At 42.5% G+C, this 27,295-nt stretch overlaps 1 protein-coding gene across 1 annotated transcript in view; it reads right to left on the bottom strand.

The window, feature by feature from the left end:
• Positions 1–27,295, bottom strand: part of LOC124789082 (serine/threonine-protein phosphatase rdgC) — a 1,335,318-nt gene that overhangs the window by 65,242 nt on the left and 1,242,781 nt on the right. Inside the window, exons 13-14 of the mRNA XM_047256373.1 lie at positions 23,297–23,460; positions 3,236–3,320 (exon numbers count right to left, since the gene is read on the bottom strand). Of these exons, the coding sequence (XP_047112329.1) occupies positions 3,236–3,320; positions 23,297–23,460 (249 nt within the window). The remainder of the gene's footprint in view (positions 1–3,235; positions 3,321–23,296; positions 23,461–27,295) is intronic.

The following is a 27,295-nucleotide window of genomic DNA, read 5'->3' as shown; positions in this document are numbered from 1 at the left end:
TTTCACAAGTATAAAATAGCGGTAATAGTAACTTTTTATTTTTGAATAGGTTGTATTAGTTTAGCATTTTTGGGAAATTGGGTTCTCGAACAAAACATCTTGTACAACAGACAAGTTCTTCTTAGCAGAGCCTCTTGTGTCGTAAAGAAAAGAAAAAAGAAAAATTGTTTTTTTACAACTTAGGATTTCATCTCATCTAATGTTCAGTTTCACTGAAAGGACCCTAAGTTCATAGTAAAACAACCACAGAGAAAGGAAAGTAATAATCTACAAACTAATAAGTAAAGTATTGCGCAATGCGCTAAGTGATCAAAGATAACAGCAAACGTTCATTAAAAGGCTAACTGTGTTACGATATTAATCTACAAAGAGATAATAAAGCAAAGAAGTAAACATTTTTGCCTACATAAGAAAAGCTAAATTAAACTTAAATTCTATCTTGAACTGTGTAAAGACATACACAATACTAAAGTTAAAGAAAACTTCGCGTGCAGTACACTACGGAAAAGATGATAGGTTGTATTATATCTCTGACTTTGCTATGATATATCTTTGTCGAAGCCTGTTAAGTACTAACTCAAAATGGATAATACACAGTAAATGGTAAACGAAAGGTTGAAAGTGTAACAATTTCAACTATGCATCAACAGTATTTTATGGTAAAGCCGGTTCGTAACATATATGCGTTTTCTTTTAATGCTCAATGAGTCAGAGGTATAGCCTTTGTTTAATATTTACGACAACTAAAAAGTTTGCCTTATTGGATATTCTTGGGCAATTTGCACAAAGCAAGGACTTTAATTTAATAATTACAGCTGTTATATAGTCAAGTACGTGGATCCCTTCGAACGTGGATCACCGACAGATTGTCAGTAATTTTACCACACATAGTGGTGAGCTTACGAGAAGTGATGGTAGAAATAATACCAAAGACTAGTATAGCTCTATACTAAGTTATCGTAGTTAAAATTACGCTATCGGTTGGATAGTAAAATCGTGGATTGTATTCTCGTTCGCGAAGCATCGTGCTGTGCCGAGATACGTTGGTCGTTAAGTACCGAGTTGCATTGTTATTATCTTTCTATTGCACGCTAACAGCGGATTTCCTTTACAACATAGAGCATTACGATGATAAATATTAAATGTTGTCACATTAAACATTATCCGTGTGGATAATACATCCTTTAAGACAAAAAAATGACTGCAATGACTGCACCACAAAGAAATTACCCGGTTGGGATGGAAATCGGTAGACGTGACGTAAATATACAGACGAAAAATGATAACGATTTGAGAAAAAATAATTCTGTTTGAGAGAAACAGTTCCACAAACTGAGGAAGTCAATGTGTCAGTCCAACAATCGCTCGCATGCAAGTAATTATTCGGCTTTTCATTGATTGACAGAATTGTAGGATGTTCTCCTGAGGGACATCGTGCCAAATTATGTCCGTAATACTCCAACAGTTCTCAATTGGGGAGAGATATGGAGACCTTGCTGGCCAACACAGGGTTTGGCAACCACGAAGGCAAGCCATAGAAACTCCCGCCGTTTGTGGGAAGGCTTTCCTTCAACAGCAACAACATGGAGCGTAGCGTAGAATATCGTCGACGTATGACTGTGCTGCAAGGACGCAGCGGATGACATTTAAAGCAGTCCTGCTATGAAAATAAATGGCAGCTCAAATCATCACTCCTGGTTATCGTGCTTGCGAAACCCGACCTCAGCCAGCAGCATCGCTGTATCTCTATCCAACTGGGAACGTTCGGAGCATGATGGTCAGCGCCATCGAACCACCTCGGCATATTGAGGCTCTAATTCCTGGACAGAATTTAGTAACTCCGTCAATCAATGCCAAGCGGAATAACTGCTTGTGTAAAGGACAAAGATGGACACATGCGTTACTGACTGGCTAAATCTGTGAAGAAATCCTTCCATTTTTCTGAAAGTGTATTAATTTGTTTGTTTCTACATGTGCATCACATTTACCGATTTCTGTCCCATTCTCATAATTCCTTTGCGGTGGGTGTTTTCTTTTTTTTCTTTCTTTTTCCCTTGGAGTATATTAGTCGACAGAGTAATGGGGTCTTGGGTTAGCAAAAATAAATTTTGAACGATGAAAGTTCGAATGGAAAAGCTGGGGAACAGTTACATGTTCAGAGACTAGACTTCATAGCCATTACCGTCAATACACATGAGTAACCAAAAAAGAGAATTGTTCGTTGGGAGGTAAATGAAGCAGATTACAATTGTGTGACTACTTTCTGCCGTTCTTTAGTATACGTAAAGGCAAGGATTAGGCTTACACGCCTCAAATCTAAAGGAACTAACACAAGTACACACAAATTTCTCAATTCGGCTCGCACATTCGCTACTTGAGAGGTTTCTCAAGAAAAATAAGGGACCGCAGGACAACGAATCTTTATGGAAACATTTTTAAGGACATGCGGAAAAGAAGTAACGGATAGACCACAGAGAGAAACTCATTTTAATTTCCACATGATAGGGTAAAATTTCCTAACTGGATACCATCTTCGTGTTCCAATTTACAAAAGCTACTCAATATGACGATTATCTGCATCCACGACAGCTGGGTATCGCACTAGAGACACGTTTTAAAATTGTTCACAGTACTTTTCGAACGTTGGACCACGTAATGTTCAATTGTTCGTGAAACAGTTCGTGCACCATGTGAAAATCGTACATTGCGTCCAGCATTCCCAGCCATGCCAACAATAACTTCTTCAACGACCTCTGACGCAATTGGACATCGGTCTCCCTCAGGAGTAATTCCCGGTTAATCGAACTATCGCATCGCGTTCTTCAACCTCGATGCGGAAAGAGGACCTCTCCGTATTCCTTTAATGCATGAATACTCGCAAAGGGCAGAAACACTATTGCTCTTGTTTTGATAAAACAATTTTACAAGTAAAGCCCTGCTCACGTTGTCCAAACCCACGTCTACTGCAATTGGAATGCACACTAATGCCTGTATTTCAACCCTGCGTCACCGTACCAATGCCGGTGCCCAACAGCAAGTCATGATACTAGCACTACTAACAACACACATCCTGCAATGCCCAATATGAAGATACTTCCTATCCCGTTTGGTACGTACACAGAAAATAGTCTTCTGTCTACCCTGGCTCAAGTAGCGAAAGTTGCATTATAAACATACTATATACTGGAGGGGAAATCACAAAGAAAGCAAAACTGTGTTTCGATTCTCCACATACCTGAATTGTCTTTGTCTATTATCCTGAAGATGGCTTCCAAGCTCGATTTGTTTCTATACAGCGTTTCAGCCACCGTTGTCTCGGTCTGAAAAGAAAAACAAGAACATGACGAAATAAATAAGAAAAAAATGAACTTCAAAGTGAATATTACGACAGTACTGTTTTGAATGGCTATCATCTTATTTATAGAGCAAAATTAGTGCAGTTATTAACGAAGTCACACCAATGCATCCGAATAAAATTGCTTATTTATTTGTTAATAAACTGGATGATGGCATTATTTTCATTTTTCAATAAAGGATCTTTCAGATTGGCACTTGTTACGAGAGGCCATTTCTATCAACAGAATCCTGTTCTGCTGTGCTTTCTTTCAAATATTTCATCACTAGGTTGATATTTCTTAGATAGACTGTTCAATTTAAAGCGTACGTTTATAAAATTCAGAGACGAAAGAAACTTTCGCTTCATGTATCTCTACCAAGTAACATACGTCGATTAAACTTTCCAAGTAGAAAGAACTGCTACAGTGTAGTACAGAAAGCAACCTAAAAGGAAATACGCAGTGAGCTCATAAGAGGAACAGAAATAACAAAGACTACAATTACACAGAAGTCACCGCGATTCATGATGGTCCACTGAACGTTAAAACAGCGGAACATGATTCATAAAGGGTGTGTGATCACCAGGGACGGATATGCATAGTCAGAACCGTGCTCCCACGCTGGCCACAAGGTTGGTAAGGAGCTAATATGGTTGTTGTTGTTGTTGTTGTTGTTGTGGTCTTCAGTCCTGAGACTGGTTTGATGCAGCTCTCTATGCTATTCTATCCTGTGCAAGCTTCTTCATCTCCCAGTACCTACTGCAACCTACATCCTTCTGAATCTGCTTATTGCATTCATCTCTTGGTCTCCCTCTACGATTGTTACCCTCCACGTTGCCCTCGAATACTAAATTGGTGATCCCTTGATGCCTCAGAATATGTCCTACCAACCGATCCCCTCTTGTAGTCAAGTTCTGCCACAAATTTCTCATCTCCCCAATTCTATTCAATACCTCCTCATTACTTATGTGATCTAAGCAGCTAACCTTCAGCATTCTTCTGTAGCACCACATTTCGAAAGCTTCATTCTCTTCTTGTCGAAACTATTTATCGTCCATGTTTCACTTCCATACATGGCTACAATCCGTACAAATACTTTCAGAAACGACTTCCTGACTCTTAAATCTATACTCGATGTTAACAAATTTCTCTTCTTCAGCAACTCTTTCCTTGCCGTTGCCAGGCTACATTTTATATCCTCTCTACTTCGACCATCACCAATTATTTTGCTCCCCAAATAGCAAAACTCCTTTACAACTTTAAGTGTCTCATTTCCTAATCTAATTCCCTCAGCATCACCCGATTTAATTCGACTGCATCTTATATCCTCCCATCAAGACACTGTCCATTCTGTTCTACTGCTCTGCCAGGTTCTTTGCTATCTCTGACTGAATAACAATGTCATCGACTAACCTCAAAATATTTCTTTCTTCTCAGTGGATTTTAATTCCAACTTTAAATTTTTGTTTTGTTCCCTTTACTGATAGCTCAATATACAGATTGAATAACATCGGGGAGAGGCTACAACCCTGTCTCACTCCCTTCCCAACCACTGCTTCCCTTTCATGTCCCTCGCCTCTTATAACTACCATCTGGTTTGTGTACAAATTGTAAATAGCCTTTCACTCCTTGCATTTTACCTCTGCCACCTTCAGAATTTGAAAGAGAGTATTCCAGTCAACATTGTCAAAAGCTTTCTCTACGTCTACAAATTCTAGAAACGTAGGTTGGCCTTTCCTTAATCTATCTTCTAAGATAAGTCGTAGAGTCAATATTGCCTCACGTGTTCTAACATTTCTACGGAATCCAAACTGATCTTCCCCGAGGTCGGCTACTACCAGTTTCTCCATTCGTTTGTAAAGAATTCGCGTTAGTATTTTGCAGCCGTGGCTTATTAAGCTGAAAGTTCGGTAATTTTCACATCTGTCGACAGCTGCTTTCTTGCTATTATGGTAGGGCATTCTATTCCTCCATCAGCGCGGTTTGCAAGTGCTGGGTGATCGTCGGCACTCGTGGGCGTGCTGCAACGACTCCCCAAAGCATCCCACACGTGCCAGACAGGATTTAAGTCGATAAATCTGGCGAACCGACAGACCAGCCCATTCGCGGTATATCCTCACGTTCTAAGAGCTCCTCTAAATGCGAAGTTCGATGCGACCACCCACCATCAGCCACAAACATGAACTTAGGGCAGAAAGCACCCCTGAAAAGACGCGGCTGAGGAAGGAGCACAGTGTCACGATAACACTGAGACGAGAGTGGAACGTGTTCAGGGATGTGCAGGCCAGTAGGGCCATGTAACTCGGTGACTCACCGTAAAATCTGCTCCACCAAAAGTATCACGTTCGACAGTGCTTCTGGGTACATAAACAGTTTCGCTGGTCCACGTGTTACAGTAGGAGAGGCATAGTGTTGCGTGGACGTACTGACCTGCAAATATTAGAATGCAGCACACTCACTAGTCAACATTATTTTGACACTACAACTGTCTCAAGTGAGTCTTTCCAGCGGTGTTTTATTGATGACAATACACAATCGCATCGAACAGCGCGTATGGAGGAGTTCTTGGAATGAGAAGATATTCGGCTAATGGACTTGTAGGCCTGCCTCGACTTAAATTTATCACCCGGCACGTGTGGGATGCGTTGGGTAGACGTACGTCCACATGCATCAACCACTATCCAGGTGCGGAGGAATGGAACACCCTACACAACAACTCCTTACCAACCTTGTGGTCAGCAATGGAGCACGTTCCAGAGCATTCACAGCTATCTGTGGTGATCACACACACTATTAACAACTGTATCTCGCCTTTTGTAACGTTCAGGGGCCCATGATTAATCAAGCTGACTTCAATGTAATTATTGCCGTCGAATAAAAGTTTCATTTCTGTTCGTCTCACACCATATTTCAGTTCCTTTCTGTACCATACTGTCGTACTTCATTCTACACATGGTCCAAGTTCCATCGAGCTATATTACTTGGTAATGTCACGTCACGCGAAATTTAGTACTTAAGTTTGTTTGGGTGCCCATCCTCCGCAGCAAGCTCAGAAATACTTGTTTTGTTAACAAAACCTTCTTTTCCTGCTGCAGAGAAAGGCGGTTTTATTGACAAAACAAGTATTAGTAATTAAGTTTTGCATGCAAGTGTACTACCTTGACACAAAGCCAATCTGTTTCATGAAGGAGTTTAGGTAGTCGGCGAAAACAGGTGTGTACGCCAGCTATTAATCTGTACCTGATACACTAATTATAGTTGTTTGCCGTCCGTGCAGCGCTAGGTCACTGTGATTTAGCCATTCTTGTTATCGGCAGGTAAAACGAAAGTCCAGGTTACATACTAGCTGCTCCTAATGTATGTTAGAGAGCTCTGTTAACCGACAACTTCAGCAGTGTGCTAGAACACCTGCTTACTCAAGTAATTGCGAATCGCCGTTGGCGGTGACAGAATTGCAATTCATTAACTGAAGCAGACTAATGAAATGATTTAATCCATATAGAAATTCCGTAAAATTCTAGGAGAGTGATGGAAGGATGGAATAAGTACAGATGAATATAGTGATGTGTAAAAGAAAATATTTCTGGTCTTGGGAAACCATGTTGTCACATCAGGCTAAACGAAGTAGGTACTGAAACTGTAACTATTTGACAAGTGAACAGACGACTGTGTTCACTAGGAGCCTCCCAAGTAGGCCATTATTTCCGTGAGAACAGAGACGAAGACAACAGTTCATTACGCTTACATACCTAAGAGACAAGCCAACAATTGGTTAGGCTTAGATGCCTAAGTCGCAAGCTGTAAAATTTTCGAATTAATGGACCATGAGGGACTTCATAAACTGTATTAATTAAGAGAGTCAGAGAATCCAAGATAAGGAGAAGGAATGCTTCCTCTGTGATTTTGCGTTAGTTTTCAGCTAGTCTCTTAACACCCTATTAGGAATGAGCACAAAGTTTGTTCACGGTCACTAAGGAAATAAAGTTAAATGCAAAATAGATCATACGTTCTTCAATCATACGTTTACAAATCAGATACTGGACAGCAGCACATACGCAGATGCATCATATGGTGATACGGATTCGAATCATGAGCAGACAATGACCTAGGTTAAGCGTAAGGGAAAGAGATAGGGTGAAAATTGTGGACACAAGTGGCCGCATATGGCAAAGTGGGATGCTGAAGCATAAAACTAGGTACAAAGAATTCAGCAGTCTGGGACTTTCCAAAGAAAATTATCAGGAGCACTGTAGAACAAAATTGAAGGATCACTCTTTCAAAACCCGTAATTGTCTCCCACCTGGAAGTTTGAAATTTGGCAGAAATGGGCCACCAAACTTCCTCTGTAATGGTGGAAAAGCCGTTTGGCGCCATACTACGTCATCCTAGGGCACGATGACGCTTCAAACAGCAATGTGTCGACACATGCAAAATAATAATAATAAAGAAAAGAATAAGCCGAGCCCAGAAATTCAAGTGAGCTGTAAGGTGCGTTAATTAGTCACATTGCCACCAAATTGGACAACAATTCTGTCCTACGCCACCATGTACGTGCCACATAATGGGAAGGTCGTCATATTCCATCGTACTCACATTTCACCCTTTCCCCTGACGCTTCTGTGATGGAGGTCGAACCGCAACACCCGGCGCTGAAATACGGAATTTTCTTATGGGTGGAGTACCGCCGCTCAGAAGCGACAAGAAAAGACCTCAGGGAATGGCATGAAGGGCGTCAGTGAAATCACCCCTTTCAGCAGGAAAGCGGTTATTTGATAATGTTCGACAAGGCTGCTACAACTGGGTGATTCATCCACACTTTAAGGACGTTGCAGCCTCACTAAATGTTATCTGATGCGTCTGGAGTGTACGAGGGGTGCAACATAAACATTAACGTGAATAAAGAAACACAGAGTCCCTCTAAGATCCTCCAGTTCGGCAAACCTTCGTTGCCATCCACCACCTTTGTCTAGAGCGTTACAAACGTACAGCGTGACAATTATTGAACTACATGAAATAAAATCGTCGTAACTCCTGAACTGTTAGCATTAGGACGTTCAAACTGCACGGCTGGCCGCGGGAAATGATTGGAATTAGTATGCGCATGGTTTGGTTTAGCCTTCTTTCATTTGGATGGGTTCGTCAACAAGCAAAATTGGTGTATTTGGGAGACTGTGAATCTGCATTTCGCGATCGGGAGGTCTCTTCATCCTCAACGGTTGCTTGTGTGGTGTGCAATGTCCAGTCACGGAATAATCGGTGCAATATTCCTTGATGGCACGGTGACTATTTAATGGTACGTAAAGGTTTCGGAAGATGAGTTCATCCGCATTGTCCAAAGTGATCCTGATTTCTACAAGATATGTTTCATGCATGACGGAGCTCGACCCCATTCAAGAACGAGAGTGTTTGAAGTCCTGGAGGAGCACTTTGGCGATCGCATTCTGGCTTTGATGTACCCAGATGACACTGGCATTGGCCTCGATTGGTCGCCATATTCTCCGGCTATGAACACATGCGCCTCCTTTTTGTGCGGCTATGTTAAAGACAAGGTGTACAGCAGCAACACGAAAACCGTCGCTGAGCTGAAGACTGCCATTCAGGAGTTCATCGACAGCATCGATGTTCCGACACTTCAGCGGATCATGCACGTCCGCAGCTCGTGGTCGTGCGGTAGCGTTCTCGCTTCCCACGCCCGGGTTCCCGGGTTCGATTACCGACGGGGTCAGGGATTTTCTCTGCCTCGTGATGACTGGGTGTTGTGTGCTGTCCTTAGGCTAGCTAGGTTTAAGTAGTGCTAAGTTCTAGGGGACTGATGACCATAGATGTTAAGTCCCATGGTGCTCAAAGCCATTTGAACCATTTTGATCATGCACAATTTCGGTCTTAGTCTGCGCCACATCACCGCCAATGATGGCAGACATATCGAACACGTCATAACTTAACTCCGATATAGCGACGTTTACATGTTGAATAAAGTGTGTCCACGCCGTTGTTGTTGTTGTGGTCTTCAGTCCTGAGACTGATTTGATGCAGCTCTCCATGCTACTCTATCCTGTGCAAGCTTCTTCATCTCCCAGTACCTACTGCAGACTACATCCTTCTGAATCTGCTTAGTGTATTCATCTCTTGGTCTCCCTCTGCGATTTTTACCCTCCACGCCGTAGTTTGCAAGTCATTTACGTTTTTTTTCACATAGTTCAATAAATGTCACCCTGTACGCGTCAGAAACTGTAACACACATTCTGCCTTAGTGCTGCTCTAGCGCCTGAAGGCAGGCAAACCTCATCTGACGAGTGTCAAAGGGTTTGCCTAACCCTGAAAGGATAAGAAAACCGCGAGGCTGAACGTTTCTGACAGGTAATCAGCTCAGAAGTTGTGGGCTCCGAGGATGCTGCCGAACTGGAGTGCACACACTCGTGATCCCACCACAGGACGGGGCGAAAATGGAAGGATAATGGAGCATAAAACACTTTCCTTCTTAGGATCACGTTCAGATTTCATCGATTGGTTTTGAACGGTCCCTAGTGCTTCCATCCTGTATACCGGAACAAAAACTGCGGGTAGGATCCCAATCAATAGATTCCAGCCTAACGATGCCCTTAGACGAGGGATGAAACACCGAGGAGTTGGCAGCAGTATGGACCGTTGTCAGGGACATCGTCCTTGTGCTCATCGCACTGCGGACTGTCGTTGTCGAGTGTGAAATGTGTGGGACTCAACGTCCCAGGAAAAGGAGTGGTTTCCTTCACGCCCTTTATAGCACCCACTGAGGCCTTTTCGTAACGATTCTGAGTGGCGGGGTATCTGAAATCTTATCCTCTGCCACCCAGAAGAAAAACGCTTGATTTCAATGTTGGATGTCGCGGTTCTGACCTCCCCCGCACTGACGTGAACGGAAGCGATGAAACGTTGGTAAGGCAGGGTGTGACGTCCTCCCCATCGTGTGGCACGTCCATGGTGCCGTTAGGCAGAATTATCGTGGGATTTGGTGTCGATGTGATATACAAGGGTTATGCGGAAAGTAAGGAACGATCGGTGGCGAATTGGAAAATACAGTGAAAATCTGATGAAGCTTAGCACAGAAGCATTTGGCTCTGTGTCTAGTACGCCCGTCGATCGCATCATGTCACTCTTTTCAGTTCTGAGCTCACAGTGAGAATGTAAAGATGGCTAGAAATTAGCGTCTCCAGCCGAGTATGAGGGCCTGGTGAAAGATTTCGCCTGAAGCTATGCAATCCACATAACATTACTCTCATATGGTTCGATCTACACGACAATTCTCGGCCGCACTCTGCAGGGGCAATGAAGATGCTCCTGCAGCGTTTTCGATGGGAAGTGTTTGATCACCCACAGCCCGTAATTGGCTACCCCTGAGGTTCATGTCTGCACAAATGAAGCGCTGGCTATGAAGACAATATTTTGACACACTCCACGAGCTGCAGTACAGAGTAGAAAATTGTCAAAAAGCACTGGCGGCTGTCTTCTATAATGAGGAAATTGAAAAGTTGCACAGTGCTACGACAGGTGTCTAAGTATGAGCGGTGACTGTGTACAGAAGTAGCTGGAAAGTGTAGCTAACCGTTACTGTGGTTTCCTTTTTGCGACCTATCGTTCCTTATTTTCTGAATAGCCCTCGTAACTAACCCATCCTGCAGCCACATAAACTTCTGGTTAGTTTCTGAAGCGTCATCGAGCCCGTGAGTGACATTAGAGGGCGCCATGCCTTTGCACCATTACAGAGGAAGTTGTAGTCACCTTCGTGCCGAATTTCATACTTGTGTTTCGGAGCGAAAGACAATTATCGGAATGAAAGACAAATATGGAGTTTCGAAGAGTCATCGTTTAATTTCGCTGCGCATTGTAAATCCGCAAGAACTGAAAACAGTATCAGCACAATAAATGTCTTAATACGAAACATGTTCATGGGTATCACTTTCAGCTGAAGAAGAAAGAGTAAACAGATAAAAAAAATTCTTCGATATCGTTTGGAAAACGGAGTACTTTCCACGTACAGGAAGAAATAATGTATGGTACGTTAGTGATCCTTTGTGTAATCTGAGAGTGCTCGCAAACAGTGGAAGTGGTCTGTGGTCTCCTTTATATACAGAGGAGTGAATGATTTTTTAAATTAATTTTATGTCCAATACTTAAGAAACAAGAGACAAATCTTTTGAAATGTATGTAAAATTAAACCAAAATGCAATCATAAGCTAGGGGGTGAGTAAGGGTGCCACTTATATCTGAATCTCTTTAATACATTTATTGACGTAGTTATAAAAATCTGGATAAGCGACGAAACAATTTTATAATTACTAATACAATTATAAATAGTGTTGTATTTTATGAGGGCCAAACTTTATTCACACTCAACAACACTACCTGGTAGCCACTACACAGTAGCTGCAACCTAGAGACACCCTTCAATAAATCTTAAGTACTGGCTCACGAGGGAAATCTAATCTGTTTAAAGATTGTAAATAACAACAGTTTACCTGAGCAGGTCAGCAAATTTAGCTTTTTAGTTATGGTTATTATCCTTTGATCATGCTTAAGACTTGAGAAGAAAAGTTCCAGCTGCCGTGTGGCCAATGAGAACGCTTGCCAACGCAATACGAAAAGACACATAGTTGAAAACAATGTGATGGCAATCGCTCTGAAGATCCTTGGTTGTGAGAATTGGTCTCCGATCAGAAATAAGAAGCCAGCTACTGGAGAGCGTAAATGAAGTTTCTGAATAGATCCACCGGCTATTTATATACTGAAAAATATGTAATATGAAGAAAAACACTTGTAGGATCGACTTTTACAAGTGGAAGACAAAGGGTCTGCAAGAAGATGTGCATTACAAAAACCGACTGGTCAGCGATGTGGACACCCGAGGAGAGATGGGTCTGTGACCATGAAATTTATAGTCGAATGGAACGAAATGCATGATCCAGCATGAAACTGATTGACAACATATTTCTTACAGAAAGAATATAGACAATCGCATGATGGATTCGATAGTTTTCAGTTATCCATCAAGCGAATGACATAGGTTCATCTACATCTATGTAATTAACCTGGTAGAGGGTTCAATGAACCACCTTCTAGCTGGCTATCTACCGCGCGGGAAAAACGAGCACTTAAATTTTTCTGTGCGAGCCCTGAATTCTCTTATTTTATCGTGATGATCATTTCTCCCTATGTAGGGGGATGTCGACAGAATGTTTTCGCAATTGGAGGGGAAAACTTGTGATAGAAATTTCATGAGCAGATCCAGTCGCAACAAAAAGTGCCTTTCTTTTAATGATTGCACTCCAATTCACGTACCATGTCTGTGGCACTATCTCCCCTATTTCACAATAATACAAAACGAGCTGCCCTTCCTTGAACTTTCTCGATGTCATCCGTCAGTCCCACCTGATGCGGATCCCACACCACACAGCAATACTCCAGAATAGGGCGGACAAGCGTGGTGTAAGCAGTCTATTTAGTAGACCTGTTGCACCTTGTAAGTGTTCTGCTAATGAATCGCAGTCCTTGATTTGCTCTACTCACAACAGTATCTATGTGATCTCTCCAACTTACGTTATTTGTAATTGTAATCCCTAAGTATTTAATTGAATTTACAGCCTTCAGATTTGTGTGACTTATCAAGTAATCGAAATTTAGCAGATATCTTTTACACTCATCTGAATAACTTCACACTTTTCTTTATTCAGCATCAATTGCCACTTTTCGCACCATACAGATATCTCATCTAAATCATTTTGCATTTAGTTTTGATCATCTGATGACTTTAAAAGACGGTAAATGACAGCATCATCGGCAAAAAAATCTAAGACGGTAACTTAGATTGTCTCCTACATATGTCGTTAATATAGATCAGGAGCAATAGAAGGCCTATTACACTTCCTTGGGGAACGCCGGACATTACTACTGTTTTACTCGATGACTTTTCGTCTATTACTACGAACTGTGACTTTTCTGACAGGAAATCACGAATCGGGTCGCACAACTGAGGCAGTTTGATTAGAAGACGCTACTGAGGAACGATGTCGAAAGCCTTCAGGAATTCTAAAAGTATGGAATCAAGTTGACATTCCCTGTCCATAGTACCCATTACAGCTTACGAAGATTGTACATCGGAAATCATGAATGTTAACCCAGAAGCGACTGTTATTCATGAACTCTTTCGAAAACCTGTCAATAAGGGAAGTAAAGTACCTAATTAGTCTGCTGTTATTGTGAATTTTTGCGAATAACACCACTGAGATACGTTAATGAATTCTCATTTATTACGACTTTTCATCTACTCCATAGGTTTTATTTCATGACACACTAAATTACATCTTGCAAGTTCAAAATTTTGATTTGACAATTTCGTAGTGTGTAGTTAAATGTTTGCCTAGGATTTCACAAAAAGGAACTTAACTAAATATTTCAATGAGATACATTTAAAAGCAATAGACTACATCATAAGAGTGATTACTTTTGTGCAATGTACCTCCAGGTTTTCGTGAAATACTGTGTACACAAATGATTTTTGCGCTGTCACAGGACAGCGATGCAGGATGCCGAAATACACTACTGGCCATTAAAATTACTACACCAAGAAGAAATGCAGATGATAAACGGGTAGTCATTGGACAAATATATTCTACTAGAACTGACGTGTGATTACATTTTCACGCAATTTGGCTGCATAGATCCTGAGAAATCAGTACCCAGAACAACCACCTCTAGCCGTAATAACAGCCTTGATACGCCTGGGAATTGAGTCAAACAGAGCTTGGATGGCGTGTATAGGTACAGCTGCCTATGCAGCTTCAACACGATAACACAGTTCATCAAGTGTAGTGACTGGCGTATTCTGACGAGCCAGTTGCTCGGCCACCATTGAGCAAATGTTTTCAATTGGTGAGAGATCTGGAGAATGTTCTGGCAAGGGCAGCAATCGAACGTTTTCTGAATCCAGAAAGGCCCGTACAGGACCTGCGACATGCGGTCGTACATTATCCTGCTGAAATGTAGTGTTTTGCAGGGATCGAATGAACGGTAGAGCCACGGGTCGTAACACACCTGAAATGCAACGTCCACTGTTCAAAGTGCCTTCAGTGCGAACAAGAGGTGACCGAGACGTGTAACCAATGACACCCCATACCATCACGCCGGGTGATACGCCAGTATGGCGATGACGAATACACACTTCCAATGTGCGTTCACCGTTATGTCGCCAAACACGGATGCGACCATCATGATGCTGCAAAGAGAACCTGAATTAATCCGAAAAAATGGCGTTTTGCCATTCGTGCACCCAGGTTCGTCGTTGAGTACACCATCGCAGGCGTTCCTGTCTGTGATGCAGCGTCAAGGGTAACCGCAACCTAGGTCTACGAGCTGATAGTCAATTCTGCTGCAAACGTCGTCGAACTGTTCGTGCAGATGATTGCTGTCTTGCAAACGTCCCCATACGTTGACTCAGGGATCGAGACGTGGCTGCACGATCCGTTACAGCCATGCGGATAAGCTGCCTGTCATCTCGACTGCTAGTGATACAAGGCCGTTGGGATCCAGCACGGCGTTCCGTATTATCCTCCTGAACCCAACGATTCCATATTGTGTCAACAGTCACTGGATCTTGATCAACGCGAGCAGCAATGTCGCAATACGATAAACCACAATCTCGATACGCTACAATGCGACCTTTATCAAAGTCGGATATGTGATGGTACGCATTTCTGCTCTTTCCACGAGGCATCCCAACAATGTTTCGCCAGGCAACGCCGATCACCTGCTGTTTGTGTATGAGAAATCGGTCGGAAACTTTCCTCATGTCAGCACGTTGTAGGTGTCCCCACCGGCGCCAACCTTGTGTGAATGCTCTGAAAAGCTAATAATTTGCATATCCCAGCATCTTCTTACTGTCTGTTTAATTTCGTTTCTGTAGTGCGTCATCTTCGTGGTGTGGCAATTTTAATGGCCAGTAGTGTATGTAGCAAAGACTCCACTATCTGCTCAAAAGTATGCTGACACCGGTATAAAACGTGGACTTAACCAGCAGATGTCATGAGAGGCAGACCCGGAACTATAAGACGAGGAGAAGAGAGTTACGTTATCAGTGGAAAAGCAGTGAAAGCAGACTGTGTAGGAGGGAAAGCTCCTCGACTTCGAACGTGGACTACTCACTGGCTGTCACCCGCGTACCAAATTAGTCATGAATATTTCAACCATTGGCCGAGCGAGGTTCGCAGTGGTAGCACACTGGACTCGCATTCGGGAGGACGACGGTTCAATCCCGCGTTCGGCCATCCTGATTTAGGTTTTTCGTGATTTTCCTAAATAACTCCAGGCAAATGCTGGGATGGTTCCTTTGAAAGGGCACGGCCGACGGCCTTCCCCATCCTTCCCTAATCCGATGAGACCGATGACCTCGCTGTTTGGTCTCTTCCCCCAAACAACCAACCAACCAACTTCAACCATTCTAAAGCCACCCAAGTCGGCAGTTGGTGATGTGATAGTGAGGCGCGAACGAGAAGGAATAGCCGCAGCTAAACCAAGACCAAGCAGACCTCATGTACTAGAGAATAGGGACCCCTCCACCCATGAGCTCCGCGGAAGCTCGCTGTACAAAAAAAAGCGGCACTGACCGGCCGCCGTGTCATCCTTTGCCCACTGAGGTCACAGAATGCGGTTATGGAGGGGTACGTGGTCAGCACACTGCCGCCCCCTCCGTATGTCAGCTTACGAGATTGGAGTCGCTACTTCTAGATCAAGTAGCTCCTCAGTTTGCCTCACATGGGCTGGGTGCATTCCGCTTGACAACAGCGCTCGTCAGACTGGATGGTCACCCATCCAAGTGCTTGCCCAGCCCGATAGCGCTTACCTTCGGTGATCTCACGGGAGCCTGTGCTACCACCGTGGCAAGGCCGTTGGCGAGGTGGTTGTGAAAATCCAATGAAATCAGCGGAATGAATCATTTGTGTGCTCAGTTCCCAAGTGAAGGTTGCAAAAGAAACTGCATTCAATGGTCCTTCGTAGTCTGATACCTTGCGAAAGGCTGCAAATAATATTGCACTTTATCATTGAGTCTGCTGAGTCATTTAATTCAGTGTGTGTGCAAGGCATGTATAATGTTGCAGTCTGTCCTCTCCTGTTTTAGGAGTGATTTTCGTGCCACGACTCGGTCCCATTCATTCAGATTACCATGGACAAGATCAAAATGTTTTATTTCAACATTCCCTACATCGAAATTTACCCTGTCACCTAAATGATCGTCATGAATATACTGAAGTCGCTTCTGTTTTCCAAATTAACAGCAGCTATATTCTTAAGGCTGCATGCATACGATCCTGGTTTCAGGAACACTCACGCACGCTATAGCGCTTCGACTGGCTTGCGAAGCCACTCGATCTTAGTCTCTCAAAAAATGTCTGGTGCTACCTGGAACAGAGGTTGAAACATATCAGTCAACATCCTTATAGTTTTGTAGCTCTACGGAATGAAATGATGACTGTGGCTTCAGGTAGATGTGGACTACGTCAAGAAAGTTCAATCGGGGACGTTATCAAGGCTAGAAGGGGTGTTTCGTATTGGCGTGGTGCTTCCTGGATGTGTTTAATTATTAGTCCAGTGTGCTTATTTGCGGGGTAAAGACCACGAAAAGAGGGGGTGGTGACTAAGCAGTATAAGGTCTCACTGAACTTCTGCACTGGTGGTTTGGAATCACATGTATCGCAATTGAAAAGACGTTTCGTGAAATTCTTGATAGAGTAATTCAAGCGTGGGAGGATGGGGAATATTAGCTACAAATATGAAACGACTACGAGCGGTAGAACACTTTACGAAAGTGAAAAACAGCCTAAAGAATAGTCTGTCAAAGTCGCAACGTTGTTTAGCTGTGCAAATAAGAATTAAAAATTTTCGACTGTGACAAATGTCAGCAGCATCAGTTAATTTGTAGGAGTACTGTCCAACATCTCCGTACTTACACTGTCTCTGAAGTGAAGTTGGTACGTGCAGGTTGAAGGTGTATACCTCTTCTTTGTTGGAGTCGACATAAGTTTGCGGATAACTCTTGATTCACTCATCATATGAAAGCACCTAAAAATGAAGTTGCCTTCATAGAAATCGTAAGTGTGTATAACATCCAACCAATTCACCTGATGTATATGTATTTCCCTTTCGTCAGTATTAAGCAGCTGACAGCCATTTAACTTTCGTCAACATGAGAGAAATTAAAGTGTACAGTCATTTCAGAAACGTTACCAAAGAAGACTTTTATCTCCCTCCTCATGAACTTTTTATTGTTCGTGAATTTAGACTTTCTGGCCTGTTCCCGCTTGTCCGATTCTGTCAAGAGTTACCGAATGAAGTGGTATAGGGGATTGGTTTTCATTTGTTTCAGATGAGATATGGTTGAGCTTATCCAGCTATGTGAACTCACATAACACGTGACATTAAGCATAAAAAAAACTCATCAGAAAGTTTTACAGCTGTTGAACAACACTGGTGTTTGGTGCGCGGTTCCGTCTCAGATTCACTTTAGCCATTCACGAATTATCAGGAAACTAATTTTGTTTACGAAGCGTTACTACTAAATTTTACTGCGTGACTGCATAGTTGATAAAGTGCCTATGTGCATTTCGTGCGTGTTATTTATCATCTAGCTACTAAATTACAGATAACGTACGCCACAGCCACACTATCGGGTTCCCTAAAGTTAAATACTATTTATATTTTTTCTTCATCACTGGATTTGTGATTTAACAATCCCGTTTTCAGTTTTTTTTAAATTTTTACTGCATTCTTCAGCTCTAAGTCTCTTTGGACGTTGTTCTCTACTCTACTTTATCCCGTATAATTTTTTTCATGTCAGTATTACTATTGCATCCTACATCCACCTGAAACTGATTGTGGCAGTCTAGTTTTGGTTTCCCTGTACACCTTCTCGCCCCCCCCCCCCCCCCTCTCCCAACCCAATACTTCCTTCCATATGGAAACTTACCGTTCCTCCATGCCTTGGGATGTGTCCTATCGCCCGATGTACCCGTTTAGTGAGGTTGTGCCGCACGTTTCTATTCTCCCCTAGGCATATATATTTGTGGACCAAGTCTATTCTTAACTGCAGTTTGTTATTTCTAGGAACGATAGCATCTACCAGCAGGACAATGCAACGTGTCACACAGCTCACAGTGTACGTGAGTGGTTCGAAGAGCACCAGGATGAGTTTACCGTACTCCTTTGGCCACCAGACTCCGTGGACTTAAACTCAATCAAAAATCTGTTGGACCATCTCAATAGGATCGTTTGCGCTGTGAATCCTTGACATTGAAACCTAGCACAGCTGGACACGGCACTGAAGTCAACATGGCTCTACATTCCCGTCGGTACCTTCCACAACCTCGTTGATTCCCTACCAGCACGTCCAGGCCGTTGTTCAGCTTTTTGACAGGTATTAACTTTAATGTGACCGTGCAGTGTATTACCCGTGTGGAACTATGAAGCTAAAGCATGTAAGCAGATTTTACATTCAAATCACTCAATTTTTTGTGGCGTTCATCTCTCTTCTGATTGGTTTAATGTGTTATTCTCTTGTGCCGCAGTTATTTGTTGTATACATCCCAAATTTATGTCGTGTCCTGGAAGTTTGGGCGTCTACAGCAGCTTCAAGTACCACAGAAGCTATTTCCTGCTGTATTAAGACGCATTCCCCCACCAGTCCCTTCTTGTCAGAGTTTTATCTTGTGTTCCTTCCTTCGCCGATTCTGCGGAGTATTTTCTCACGCCTTACCGGCCCATCTAATTTTACACATCCCTTTATAGTATACGGCTTAAACATTTCGATTCTCTTATTTTCCAGTATTCTCACCATCCACAAATTTGGTAATACCTCATTACAAAACAATATAATTTGCAGGAAGCGGATTGAGGTGATACCAAAGCAATTCTGCCTGGAACTAGTATTCAAGCCGCCTACGGTGCTTTACAAATACGTGACGGCGAAAAGATACATTGGAGAATGTGTTTAAGGCCAAAGTTAACAGTAAGCGTTAATGTTAAAAAATATATCGGCTCAACCACTTTTTTATAGTGTAAAACACTAAGATTGACGCGTTTAGGAAGTCAAGCTTCCATCGTCAGAATAATAAAAAGTAAAAGAACCTTTTAAAACTCGCTAAAATGGAACCTGCACCAGGCACAATAAAATTGATAATAAAATTAAAACATCGTGGCTACTTCCCTTATTGCAGCTGTGTCTTCCAAGGTGCATCTCCACATAGTCGTCAAAATATAAAAAACTCTAAAATGGTGTCGCCTATGGTGTTTAACATCTAACCACATGGCTCTCTCCTCTATCGTCGTAAACCGCCCGTGCGTCTTCGTTGATATCACACCCCACGTAGCCACGTACACTTTAAAGGGTTTGAATATGTTAGCCACTTTTTGCGAAATATCACGAAAGTATGGTGTTGTGACTCTCGTAATATTATTTACGGTATTCTTCCTTGCATTCGCGCGCTGTTTCTTTCGTATTAATTTGAATGAATGAAGAAGACAGAATGGCTGAGCTGAACATCGTGAAACAACTAGCCAGAGCTAACGGATCTCACAAAAACCTTTTAAAGTTGTAAGAAGTATGCATTGCCGGCGATGGGCAAGGCATGGCAGAGTCTCTAACCAGAGAGTAGTATGTAGTTAGTTGTTGCTTGTAGCGAGTCTGTGCGAGTCGGCAGTAGTAGTCAGTATGCTGTAGTCTTCAGTCCGTGCTAGTAAGCAGTAGTCGGAGACAGTCTTGAGTTTGCAGTAGTCGGCGCGTGCCTGCGCGTGTCGGCAGTCTGCTCTGGTCGGGACTCTGGAGGATGAGTATTATCGTAGAAGGTAAAGAAGCAGCCTTGCGCATATCTAGTAATGTACAGGGTGATTCAAAAAGAATACCACAACTTTAGGAATTTAAAACTCTGCAACGACAAAAGGCAGAGCTAAGCACTAACTGTAGGCGAATTAAGGGAGCTATAAAGTTTCATTTAGTTGTACATTTGTTCGCTTGAGGCGCTGTTGACTAGGCGTCAGCGTCAGTTGATGCTAAGATGGCGACCGCTCAACACAAAGCTTTTTGTGTTATTGAGTACGGCAGAAGTGAATCGACGACAGTTGTTCAGCGTGCATTTCGAACGAAGTATGGTGTTAAACCTCCTGATAGGTGGTGTATTAAACGTTGGTGTAAACAGTTTACAGAGAATGGGTGTTTGTGCAAAGGGAAAAGTTCTGGACGGCCGAGAACGAGTGATGAAAATGTAGCACGCATCCATCAAGCATTTGTTCGCAGCCCAGGAAAATCGACTAGCAGAGCTAGCAGAGAGCTGCAAATTCCACAATCAACTGTATGGAGAATCGTACGAAAAAGGTTAGTTATGAAACCTTATCGTCTGAAATTGGTTCAAGCACTGTCTGCAGCTGATAAGATTAAAAGAATCGATTTCTGTGGTTTTATCCTTGCTCAAATGGAAACAGATGAATCTTTCGTTTAGTGATGAAGCAACTTTCCACACTAACGGGAAAGTCAACCGTCACAATGTCTGTATATGGGGCACTGAGAATCCGCGGGAAACAACTCAGTATGAACGTGACTCGCCTAAGGTGAACGTTTTCTGTGCCAATTCAGCCAATTAAGTTTTTGGTCCCTTTTTCTTCGAAGGTGCTACTGTAACTGGACTACAGTATCTGGAGATGATAGAGAATTGGCTGTTCCCTCAGCTCGAACTAGAAGCACAACAATTCATATTTCAGCAGGATGGAGCGCCACCACATTGGCACTTATCTGTCCGTAACTACCTGAACGTCAACTACCCGAGGCGATGGATCGGCCGCCAGGCAGCCCGTGACAGAGCACTTCATCACTGGCCTCCAAGAAGCCCTGATCTTACCCCCTGCGATTTTTTCTTATGGGGGTATGTTAAGGATATGGTGTTTCGGCCACCTCTCCCAGCCACCATTGATGATTTGAAACGAGAAATAACAGCAGCTATCCAAACTGTTACGCCTGATATGCTACAGAGAGTGTGGAACGAGTTGGAGTATCGGGTTGATATTGCTCGAGTGTCTGGAGGGGGCCATATTGAACATCTATGAACTTGTTTTTGAGGGAAAAAAAAACCTTTTTAAATACTCTTTGTAATGATGTATAACAGAAGGTTATATTATGTTTCTTTCATTAAATACACATTTTTAAAGTTGTGGTATTCTTTTTGAATCACCCTGTATATTAACTGTCATTAACTTCTTTTAAAAATGCCGCAATAATAATTTTCATAATATAAAGTAATTTTTCTAAAGAAAAGCATTCATTTCAATTTAAAGAATATTTCCAATGCACGATCATTCCTTCCAACAATAAAATATATATATATATATATATATATATATATATATATATATATATATATACGCCAGCATTGCACGAAGCTGTGCCAAAATATTTCTACATAAGAGCAGATATATATTCGCAGTTTTTATTGAGGTAAGAATTTTTCCTTTTTTATTCAGAATACAGGGCCGAGGCGCAGCGCTGCTGTCGTCATAAAATTTACCAGGTTACTGAATTTTTTTATAATTTCCGGGTTTAGGATTGAATTTTGAGGTTACATTAAATGTGAATGCATTTATGCACACATTATAAATGGGAGCCAATTTTGTTCAGAGATTACACTAAAATTAATTTTGTTCAGAGGTTACAATATAATTAAAATTCATTTAATAATTATTATTCTTGTGCGAGGTTACGCTTGGTTCATGGTCCATGGTTCATGGTTTCTCATTTAAATATTCCTGTGGGGAGGATACAAAGTTGATACCGCTTTTCAGACCAATAATACGCTGCGGTTTAAACTAAGAAATAATTTGCAACAGGAAAGCGATAAATATGAGAGAGTTGGGGTCTATAAAATTAAGTGTAACACGTGCAAGGCAAGCTATGTAGGCCAAACTGGTAGGTCCTTTAAAGTACGTCACAAAGAACGTAGCGAAGCTTTCCGGCTTAATAATTTCGAAAAGTCAGCTGTAGCCATGCATATTTTGGAAACGGGACACCCCATGTTGGGAATAGATCAGGACCTCGTTATTTTACACAGACAGGACAAAGGCAAAAAGCTGGATCTACTAGAACAGCTGGAAATTACGGTACATAGTGTGGATAATCAGAACACACTGAATGAACAGCTAACTGGTGATACAAATAACTTTTTCAAACATTTCACTGGTTTCTTTTCGTAACTACATTTTTAGCAATTGGTAGGATACCATCATTTCGTGAGGTCCTTAGAACATGCATACGTTATCTGTTTGTATAGACATCTCTGTGACTTCCCTGTTTACTTGCGCGTGAGCTCACTCGCGTTTCAGTGTCGTGTTTGGCTACGTGGTGTGTGGTATCAACGAAGACGCACGGGCGGTTTTTCGACGATAGAGGAGAGAACCATGTGGTTAGATGTTTTTTATATTTTGACGACTACGTGGAGATGCACCTTGGAAGACACGGCTGCAATAAGGGAAGTAGCCACGATGTTTTAATTTTATCATCAATTTTATTGTGCCTGGTGCAGGTTCCATTTTAGCGAGTTTTAACAGGTTCTTTTACTTTTTATTATTCTGATGATGGAAGCTTGACTTCCGAAACGCGTCAATCTTAGTGTTTTACACTATAAAAATGTGGTTGAGCCGATATATTTTTTAACATTGACATTCACAACCACGACCTCTCACCCAGTATGGATAAAATCAAAGTAACAGTAAACGATTGTGATGGAGTGCAGCTGGCATACGGGGCTCTGCATTACATCCTGTGAGAGAAGCCGAGTGTTTCCGTGGAGACACGCAGACTTGTGCAGGGGCAGGTGGTGGTAGTGGGGGAGTATAAACGACGGCGAGCTCCCCTGGGCCGCCGGTTCCATTACCGTGAGCGTGCTGCGAGCTCTACTCACGACGGCTCTGCGGCCTGGTAGATGCTCCTGGAACGTGGTGACGTACTGCACGCGGCCGGAAGCCGGGTCCATGCTGACCAACTTGTCCTTCAGCATGCGCCACGGAAGAGTCAGACCCGTCTTGGCCTCCATGGCGGCGCACCACTCGCTCACCGTGATAAAGCCTGCAGGCAAACGCGGACAAAGCAAACTTGTAATACGACAACTGTAGAAGTATTTATTTTTTTATTTTATTTCATTGCGAGTCCTGTCGATCCTGATAGCAAGTCAGTATTTTTACAGTGTTAACAATACAGCAGCACACAATATGGTTAATTCATGACAAGACGCATTGTAAAAACATGGAGCACTACAAGAAAAGCCTTTTACATACATCAGAATTAATACTTATGTGGTCACATTCAAATTAACAATATCAAAGTATTTGAGAAACAATATAATACAATGCAACAAATATTTTACCTTTATGCTTACATTGAATGGCTAACTCAAACTTACTCCTATGCACTAAAAACTGCACTAATTGAATAAAATTATTTTTGTAGTAGGAGTTCCTTCAGTTTGCTCATGAATTTGGTGTTTCAGGAGCAAGACTTTTGATGACACTGGATAGAGCATTGAAAATTTTGATGCCTGTATAATTTACTCCTCTCTGTACAAGGGTATAATTCGGCTGTTTGCTATGAAAGTCCTCTTTTGACCTTGTTTTGTGACCATGATATTCACTATTGGTTTTGAAGAGAGGGTGGTTTTTATTAATGAAACGTACAAGGGATTTTATGTACTAAGATATCATTGTAAATACCTGTAGTTTCCTTAACGGATTACTGCAGAAGCGCCTTGGTTGCACACCGCTCATGATGCTTATAGCTCTAACGTTTTTGGCCAAGGGCTGGTTGCCCCAAAAGATGATTCCGTAAGACAAAAGTACATGAAAATATCCGAAATAAGCAGCTCTTATGGCATATTTATGTCTGGTCGATGCAATTATGCAGCTGCTACAGAATGAAGCCTTTCTTCTAGATCTAGGATATGGTTGGACCAATTTAGTATGCAATTTATGTACACACCTAGGAACTTAGCTAAGTCGACTTGCTTTATTTGTTGTCCATTACATCCTATACTTATATTCCCCGCTTCTTTATGTGCCATACGAAACTGTACATAACCAGTTTCATATTATATTCAGAGAGAGCCCATTGCAGTTAAACCATTTCAGAATGTCATCAAATGCATTGTTCGCGGATGTTTCCCGATTGTTCTCTGTTGCTTTATCAACAAGAAGCATCGTTAGCAAATAGGGTGAACTTGCTCACTGGCGTGGTGCACTGTGGGAGGTCATTTATAAATGAAACCGCAAGAGTCCCAATACCGAGCCTTGAGGCACTCCAGTGTTGACTGTACTCCACTTGGATGAAGCTGGGATTCCATTACAATCAGAAATTATTGCCCTTTGTTTCCTACTTGTAAGGTTGGATTTAATCGGTGTCCACATTATTCCACTTAACCCATAATAGTTTGCTTTATTTGGTAGAATTTCATGGTGTTCATAGTCAAAAGCCTTGAATAGGCCACATAGGATTCCAATTGGTTCCAATTTTCTGTTAAGAGATTAGAGAATTTGATCTGTGAAAGAGAAAATAGCATCATTAATTGATAGGCCTTGCCGGAAACCAATAACTGACATTGACTAAGAATGGTATGGCTGTTCAGGTGATGATAAAGGATGTAACAAAATGATATTGGAGAAGTTCAGGTGTTGTAGAGTTGGATGTTTCAGCTCGCACGCCCACCTGCAGACACCTGAGCGCCCACAGGCACAGGTGGATGGGGTTGGAACACTTGTGCAGAGTGACACTTGTACGGAGTGTTGAATGACCTTCAGACTATCACCAGTGGAGAGTGACGACAGTAGACTTGTTGAATTAATATCTTTATTCCAGTCCTTGGCTGTAGTACATCAGGAACAGCCTGGTCGAGGAGTCCAGTTGGCTTTCATGTGGAACAATAGACGCCCGGCATTGCCGACAGTACGCAAATTGGGGCAGAGTATGGCATCACTAGAATGCCATTGTCAGCAATGTCTCTGGCTGCGACCGTGATGACAGGGCGGAAGTGGAGTTGACGGTGGCTGTGAACTTCCTCCAGCGAGTGGGTGGCTCCCTTGCGACTCAGGGCAGGTTGCCCTGTCTCGTGATTGAACAGCGGACCCTGTAATGCATTCTGGGTTGTTGCTCTGGGTGTCACAGGCGCACGGTGTAGGCTCTGATAGTGAAACTGGAATGATTTATTTAGTACATAAATGGCTGAGTACCTTACGCTTCAGACTATGTTAGTTTAGGACTTAATGCACGTACTCTAAATGCTTCCATGGTGACAAGTGAGGAAAGGCTTCCATCCTTCCCCTAGAATACTGCAGCGTTGGCTGTTTCTACAGTGCACCCAGCTGGCTCTGCTTTGCAATGCCAGTCAACCATGTTTTGCTTTGCAATGCGTTACACTCCTGTCCATCTACAGCTGTCTCTGTTGCAACTCACTCCCGCTCTGGCGTTCGGTACGCTACAGGAGTGACACTTCTATGAAGCCTGTGGGCCTTGCTGGTATGAGCGGCTTTTCACAGGTACAGGAACACTAAATAGTGTAGCAGGGCAGCACACTGTGCTTTGTTCTACGGCACAGCTTCCGAGACCGAGAGAATGAATGATGCAATTGCAAGTCATTTACGACTGCGCAGGTGTTGCGTTAGGTGTCCACTCATATAGATTTTTATTCATAGAAATTCTTATGGGTATTCCCCTGAAGAAGCATGGCCTCTGAGATACTCTTTATTAACGAATACTTTGCAAATTTAAAGATACATTTAGCGATTTTGTGTGGTTTCCAAGTAAAACACGAGGAAGTAGTTTCATTTCACTCTCCATTAAACTTATTTACCATATTTCCAAGAAAGCCAGTGAGTATGAGGAGCATTAAACTACTTTTTAGTAGATATCTAATTTCCACTGGTTATAACATATCGTTCTACAATGTAATTTCTGTGCATAGGCCACACAAGTCAGAAATAATTTTAAGTTGCTGTCAGTTTGGAGACTTTTTAAAAACGTTGCGGTAGTCTAGTCAGTCCTAATTGCTGACTTCCTTCTCCTTTTCCCATCAAAATTAAAAACTAATCGGTCGAACTGGTGGTCATGGTACTCTGCGTATTCTCAAAGATCCTGTATTTATCAATATGTATTTGGATGAACTTTTGATACTAATTTACACTCATGTTCATAAAAAATAGAACACATTGAATGCCGCCCGGGGTGGCCGAGCGGTTCTAGGCGCTACAGTCTGGAACCGCGCGATCGCTACGATCTCAGATTCGAATCCTGCCTCGGGCATGGATGTGTGTGATGTCCTTAGATTAGTTAGGTCTAAGTAGTTTTAAGTTCTAGGGGACTGATGATCTCAGAAGTTAGGTCCCATAGCGTTGAGAGCCATTTGAACCATTTTGAACACATTGAATGACTAGAGATAGGAATTTTATATTCACAGGACATGTATGTTAGTATGTTCTCCAGAAAGGCTAAGACTTTCAATCACCTTGGTTCAGCAGGTGTCTCATTGCCTAATAGGCATGGGCCCTCATAACTTGTCAGATGCGTGATGGCATCGACGCATATAAGGCGCGAATAGCGATGTGTACTATAGCCATCCATGCTGCATTTACCTGGTTCCAAAGCTCATCTGTGGCTGTTGACATTGGGTCACAGCACCGTACACATCGTTTCACCTTACCGCACACATTTTCGATTGGTGACAAGTCTGGTGATCTGGCGGGCACGGGCAAAGAGCTGATTCCGGTGACACCAAGAAGGCACGCGTTCTTGCAACAACATGTGGTCGTTCTTTGTCTTGCTGGAAACGGGCGTCTACGGTGTTGTGCAAAGAGGGTTTGGCTACGGGTCGCAGGACGTCTTACACGTAGGCCGAACTAGTTGCAATGCCAGGACACAC

Source organism: Schistocerca piceifrons, chromosome 3 (assembly GCF_021461385.2).
Source record: "Schistocerca piceifrons isolate TAMUIC-IGC-003096 chromosome 3, iqSchPice1.1, whole genome shotgun sequence".
NCBI classification, from domain to species: Eukaryota; Metazoa; Arthropoda; class Insecta; order Orthoptera; family Acrididae; genus Schistocerca; species Schistocerca piceifrons.
Note: the sequence above shows the minus strand (reverse complement) of the source record. Positions and strands in the feature narration are given on the sequence as shown.